The following is a 6,586-nucleotide window of genomic DNA, read 5'->3' on the forward strand; positions in this document are numbered from 1 at the left end:
AATGACGTTACGACACCCCGGTTATGTGTTTAGAGAGACTGATAGTAAAAAAAGATGATTTGAAGATCAAGAATAGCAGACATAAAATGAATAATAAGCTAACATCTATAAGGTACGAAAAATAGATCACAATAATTTGTATCCGATAAAATCGAGTGAAGTTGTTGAAAATAATGATTAATGGAGATGTTAGTAGCCGGTATAGGAAGCTTTATACTTAACCTAAAACACTTCCGGTAACATGATAACTGAATCATTTGTAACCAAACTAATCAAGTATAAATAAAAATCTATAAACAAAAACATCATAGTTTTGATTTTCATTGACAACAAACTAATCAACCCATCTTCACCCTACTTTTGGTGGTCCTATAGTGAGTGACTAAGGTCCATGAAACACTCCCAACTGTTCGATCAAATGCTTTTAGTTTACAACATTTTACACAGTTTTCTTCCCCCTCCAAATGATGATCTGTTCATCTTTATACAATATAGGGACACAAGGTACCAAATCCTGTGCAACACGACACGAAAACCATCAAACTTGTCTTCCAAGAAACATAAAAAATCAAAACTTTTTACCACAAGATTCATGTATAAAGTGAAAAACACATACCCTTAGCTTCACAGCAATCCTTTTGCAGTCACTCATACCCACATGAGCACAATCAATCCTCAACACTTCTTGGGTTTCAAAGGCCTCTCTCACTTTCTCTACCACGTTAACATACACTCCGTTTCTTGCTGCGCAACGAAGGGTATTTAAAACATTTGTTAACCGAAACAACCAAAAGAACAATGAAGTTTACATACTTAGTTTAATTATGGGCGGGGAATTAAGTCCCCGGTTCCTCATTTCTTTGGTTTCTTCAAAAGTAAACCCGTCAGCAACATTCTTAATAAGCTTAGGATAAATAGGTGGATATGGCTTCCATAACATTAAAGGAATAACGGGCCTGTTTTTAGGGTTATAATTTCGTCCCCGATACAATACCAGGATATTAATTTGTCGGTATATAATCTTCCCACCAGATTTATCCTGCAAATTTCTATAATTCTGTTAGCTAAGAGCTTTTCTAGAGGATCTGGTCAGCTAAAAGTATATGTGGCAAAACGGGCGGGTTGAGTAACGGGTCGGGTTGACCTGAAACACCTTCTGACCATTTTTATAAACAATTTGTGTTAGATATGATTGGTAAGAAAAATATACTATTACAATAATAGTCTAATTTTTTGAATAACACAATTTAGTAGTTTGAGTAAATTAACAATATGCTTTGGATGACTTTCGACCAATTTGACCCGTTAGAGAAAAAATAACCACGTTAACCTGTATATAGGTGAAACGGTTGAAAATAGCACTTCAACATATAAAATCTAAGATTACAGTAACATATATGTTACCACAATAATAATGTAGTAATAATCTAATTTTCTAAATAACACAATTTAGCAGGTAGTATGGATTAACAATACACTTTGGACAACTTTTGACCCGTGTGACCCGACCCATTTAAAAGGGTCAAAATTGTCATCTATAAGCAAAAGAAATATCAATTCGAACCTCAAGATGGAAACACATGTTGTCCATGTCAAGAGTCGGGACGCCTAAACATTTGATCCTCACAGCTTCGGCTTTTTTCCAATGGTTATGGATATCATCAATCATGTTGTGAGTAACACCACCCTTTCCTAACACATAATATGCTTCATCAATCACATATTATTATAAAACATATAAAACTAAGATTTAATCACATGCTCCCTTCTCTAGTTTCAACAAACAAATCCTAACGTTAACATAACTCAAGAGCCAAGAATAAAAAATCTTTGAAGAATAATGGTGTCATGCAACCATAAGATAACCCAACATGGTGTTGATTGTTGTAAAACATACTAATATACCGTGTAAAAGACTAGTCTAGGGGCGAGAGAGCCCATTTGGTCTATATAAAATTATAAACCCCGCATATGTTGCTCATCCAACCGATGTGGGACAAATACCATACCTTGCAATGGTTTCAGTCCATAAGACTGCATGATGTGGTTTAACTAAAAACCAGGCCACATCAGCACCACATAGGCTCAAACCTATTCACTAATTAATCCATTAACTAATGCTTTGTTGGCTAACTAAAATTAAATAAAACAAAAAGAAAAAGTTTGATTGGTTGTTATGGGGTGAACCCCACTTCAATTCGGCCTCTTGGGCGTTATTTTATTAACGTATGAAGGGGCTACATGGTTGGCACATTTGCTTGCTGTGGGCTAACGGGCGCAATCAGCTTATGTGGAGGGTGAGGCGCCACCCACTAATGCCCACAACGAGCGATCTAACAAAGTAATGCACCAAAAGGTATCAATTTTCTTAATAACAACAACAATTCATCTTTCATAAGCCAGTTCTTGATTAAAGATTGCATTTTTTCAAGAACAAGTAATAAAATTTCACCAATTTAACATTAAAGATACAAGATTTTACCCAAATTGATTTGTCTAGAGCAATCACTATGCCGATACCGTTCAACGAGCTCTAATACTTCCTCCTCCGACAACGGTTCCCCAAGAATCCCATTCCTCTGGTCTTCAACTTCCGCCGAATCCACCGCCTGCTGCAACGGAGCCTCCGTGCCGGTCCATTTGCGATCAAGTCGACCCGGGCCGAAAGGAGAGAACTTGGGTGTTTCTCGGTATCCAATTGGGTCAACCGAGGGGTTGGTTTCGGAGTACGAGTATCTGAAATCAAAGGGTAAGTCAGATTTTAAAGGGTAACTGATTTGGGGTTTGTTGGTTGATGAATCTTGTTTGGGTTTTTTGGTCTGATCTTGGGGTTTAGGGGGTTTTTGGATTGGGGAGAAAGGTGGGTCGTCTTCGAAGTGGGAGTGTGTTAGTTGGCGGGAAATGAAGTTGAACGGCGGTAGGTGGTGGCGCCGCCGTGAAATAAGCTTTAGCATTAGCAGGTGTGAGTGAGAGGATGGTATGTATGTATGCCTTGGTGAATCAAGATAAGGGTTTAGGGTTTAAGAATCTCAATCAAAACACTCTTCAAACCCACAAACTATAATCATCATTAAAATCTTTATAAAATAATGGGATGAATTAAGTTAGCGATAAGTTCGGTACTATACAGCGGTAGTCGGAATTACTGATCGTGAGTTTTTTAAAAATTTTGTATCAGTACCGAAAATGTTCAGTACGGTATCGTATTCGGTAAATATCAACAACATCGATGTCAATCCTGATTTTCTCAAAAACTTGGTATTGATACCAAAATGCTGGTTTTTATATGGATACCTAATACCATTTGCTCATCTATAAATTGAGTCGACACAAAGCAGGGTATCAACTTTTTGAAATGATTCTAAATAGATTTGTGAGACTCTATTTACAACTTGATTATATTCTATCAAGTATCAACTCGTTTCAATATATAGATAAATAGTCATATGGGTCCATATTTAGATAAGACAGTTTTGAAAGTATTTTACAACTTTGATATAATAAATACAACCAGTAATGCAAAGTATTTCCCTTAAGGGTTTTCTTCTGGGGTGTCTTGAGTTCGATACTTTAAAGCGTCAAAAAAATTAGGACAACTAAAATCCCGTAATAGAATTCAAACTTGAGTAATGATGATTGGTGAGCAAAGGCTAAGGCTTACCGCAGATCCAAACACAAAAGGTACAAAGCAAGCATTGTATGAAAAGAACAAGGAGTCTTTTTTTCCAAGTGAATGGTATTTATAACCCTGACTGACTATTTTATCATTCTGTTTATGCTAAATGAGATATGAGTGTTTGATAACCATTCTAGATATCACTTTCTAATGTTAAGAGAATAAATAATCATACACAATGTCTAGGTAAAGAATTTTTGACTGACATACAAACCATCAAGCTACAAAAATACAATTCTTTAAATGATAAACAAAAACATGCAACACTACAATTTCAAGTTTAAATGGATTTAATATCACTTTCAAACTGCAATCTTTCATTCATGCATCTCCTTTGATCTACAACCATAGACTCAAAAACATCCAACAAACAATCCAAACCTTCATGATCATCTTCCCCAATTGCCTTAAGTGCATAAACAATGCTCTCAATAGACGACAAACATCTAGCTTTCGGTTGTCGCCTCACTTCAGCAAATAAACTTAGCTTATCAATACTCAATTTCAAATGTGGCAACAATCTCAACCACGGATTCTCCTTATACATTCTAGTTGCTTTAGCCCATGTCCCATCCAACACAATCAAGTTCTTGACATCGAAACCGACATCTTTAAACTCTTCGACCCCTATCGAACTCTCACTTGGGAACAAAAGTACTGACCCTGGAGGAACAACCAATTTGAATTCTTGAATGTTGTTTCCATCAACCCCTCTATGAATCTTTGTCACAACAAACCCGTTTCTTAAACCATTAATTGATTCTTGATCACCCAAAAGCTTATCAAAATCTTGGTTCTTGACACCCCTTTTTTCCACCTTGAAACTGATATCAGCAGGGTGTAAAGATTGAATCTTTTTATGATTTTCAACCAAATCTTGATGACCCAGATCGTGATTTGGTTCAAGAAAGTGTAAATCGAAGTGGGTTTCTGAAATAACATCTGAAACGTAAGCAAGATTGACGTTCTTGAGGCCTAAAGTTGCGATTTTGGCTGTATTTAGAGGGTGTTTCTTCTCTAAACGGTGTTGGAGAAGTGTGACGGCTATGGAGTTTTCGAGAACTGGGGTTTTGAATCGGTTGCAGAAGCATACTCGGGTCGGTTTGGAACAAGATGGGCATGTGGGTCTTCGGTTGTCTGGATCATAGAGGCTTACCATTGCTAGGGTTAGGGTTTTGGTTTTCAGAGGTTTGAATATGGAGAAGAAGAGGGGATTTGATCCGGATTGTAAACGAATTCCGGGTCCAAAATTGGACAGCATTTTATTCACATTTACCAATTACATTTGCTGGCATTTAAACAAACACCTTAAATAAGCCATATGCACCCAGGGGCGGACCCACATAGGTCCGATCGGGGTCCCGGGACACCGATGTTTTTTAAAAATTACTTAGAGACGGTATATTAAATTTTGTAAGGATCCCATAAAAATTAATACTTGGAACCCATACTATTAAGATTGAACTGGTACAGTGGAAAGTCCCTTGTTTTACTTGTGAGAGGTTGTAGGTTCAAGCCCCATCATACTCCTTTTTTATTGTTTTTTTAATATCATAGTCTTAATTATTCAGTTAAGGTATTTGTGTTTTTTGTTAGTTTCTCTCATATAGTCATTATCACCATGCATCATATATAATGTTAACATGAATTTTGCATATTCTTTTATTATTTACCTTGTGTATGTATATTATAATTAATCATTTATTTGTGTTAGAGTTATTTTTTCATGTTTTGGTCAATTATGTAAGACCATATATATAGATTACGTTCATGTTTTTCGGGTATGAATTAAAAGTGTAAGTTTCATCTAGTTTGTAATTTAGATTATTTCTACTTACTCGTTTCCAATGACACCATAGTTCCGTGTTTTATTATGTTCCTCGCCTCGACCCGACCCGAATAACGACCGACCCGAAAAATTTTGTAAACCGAAAAAATTGGGACCCCATTGACAAAAAATCCTGAGTCCGCCACTGTATGCACCCTAAACATATTTTTATCCATTTTTCTTGTTTAAAACATTTTGCTTGGTTTTAAGTTTAGACAAACGATATCTATGTGGTTTAAAGGTGAAAGTATTTTGTTTGGTGTATGTTTTAATAATATATTTGGTTAGTTGGTTTTTTACACAACTAAATTTTTTTAAATAATTTAAACGGGATAGAAGAAGGAAATTACAGTTTTATGAGTGTGTACATCATGAAAAAAACACTCATATTATACGTGATACTTTAGTTGTGTGTCTACTTTTACTTGTGCATCTGACTTTTCCTCATTGATACAGGCCTGAAAAGAGATGACGCATGACTTTTACTCATAAACATGTCATCATATCTTGTGATTAGTTATATGACAAAATTCAAATCCTTATATATATATATACACACACAAGTAGAGTAATTATATATATAGGGGAAGGTTAACGTGCAAATGAAATTAACGCGCTAAACGTGTGTTTCGGTCAAAAATTAACAAACTAACTTTTGATCAAATTAGTGCGTGAGGCGAGGTGCTTAATGGTAAAAAGATTGAACACGAGGATATGATTACGCAGGAAAAAACCCTTGATTATGATAATCTTCGTTTCGGTCAAGAGTTTATAACGTAATCTTTAGTCGAATCTCTTCGATCAAAGATTATGAACTTAACTTTTGGTCGAATTACGCTTGATTATTATGATCTCCGGCACAAAAAACCCCCGGACGGTGAAAACTATCACCGTCGATATATTAATAACAAAATCGGTGATTACAAAGGTTGGAGCTGATTAGTAAACGTGAGCTAAGTGATACAATGAGTATTAGCAGCTAAACAAGTGAATTGTGTGTGACTTAACAATACTATCAGCTCGTATTTATAATAAGAAGATTACAACTGTTATTCCGATTATTCCGGAAACCCTAGACTATT

At 35.7% G+C, this 6,586-nt stretch overlaps 2 protein-coding genes across 2 annotated transcripts; both read right to left on the bottom strand.

Moving 5' to 3' along the window:
- Positions 1–334: 334 nt before the first annotated feature.
- Positions 335–2,996, bottom strand: LOC143545196 (CRS2-associated factor 2, mitochondrial-like). The gene is made up of 5 exons (XM_077037121.1): positions 2,483–2,996; positions 1,565–1,692; positions 814–1,039; positions 617–744; positions 335–514 (listed from the first exon to the last, which is right to left on the bottom strand). Exons 1-5 carry the CDS (start codon positions 2,952–2,954, stop codon positions 440–442), a joined length of 1,029 nt encoding a protein of 342 aa, XP_076893236.1. The 5' UTR covers positions 2,955–2,996; the 3' UTR covers positions 335–439.
- Positions 2,997–3,896: 900 nt separating this feature from the next.
- Positions 3,897–4,972, bottom strand: LOC143545195 (uncharacterized). Its single transcript, XM_077037120.1, has one exon. It carries the CDS (start codon positions 4,935–4,937, stop codon positions 3,957–3,959), a length of 981 nt encoding a protein of 326 aa, XP_076893235.1. The 5' UTR covers positions 4,938–4,972; the 3' UTR covers positions 3,897–3,956.
- Between the last annotated feature and the right edge of the window lie 1,614 nt (positions 4,973–6,586).

The sequence above is a fragment of the Bidens hawaiensis genome, unplaced genomic scaffold (assembly GCF_021521415.1).
Source record: "Bidens hawaiensis isolate Kalapana, Puna unplaced genomic scaffold, B.hawaiensis_p1.1 tig00013870_1, whole genome shotgun sequence".
In the NCBI taxonomy this organism is placed as follows: Eukaryota; Viridiplantae; Streptophyta; class Magnoliopsida; order Asterales; family Asteraceae; genus Bidens; species Bidens hawaiensis.

What these genes read in the sequence shown, in the direction of transcription:
- LOC143545196 (XM_077037121.1), bottom strand. Translation starts at nt 2,954, where the DNA reads ATGCTAAAGCTTATTTCACGGCGGCGCCACCACCTACCGCCGTTCAAC. An exon ending in CTCTAGACAAATCAATTTGG is followed by an intron (nt 1,693 to 2,482) that starts GTAAAATCTTGT and finishes ATTATGTGTTAG; the next exon opens with GAAAGGGTGGTGTTACTCAC. An exon ending in ACATGTGTTTCCATCTTGAG is followed by an intron (nt 1,040 to 1,564) that starts GTTCGAATTGAT and finishes AGAAATTTGCAG; the next exon opens with GATAAATCTGGTGGGAAGAT.
- LOC143545195 (XM_077037120.1), bottom strand. Translation starts at nt 4,937, where the DNA reads ATGCTGTCCAATTTTGGACCCGGAATTCGTTTACAATCCGGATCAAAT.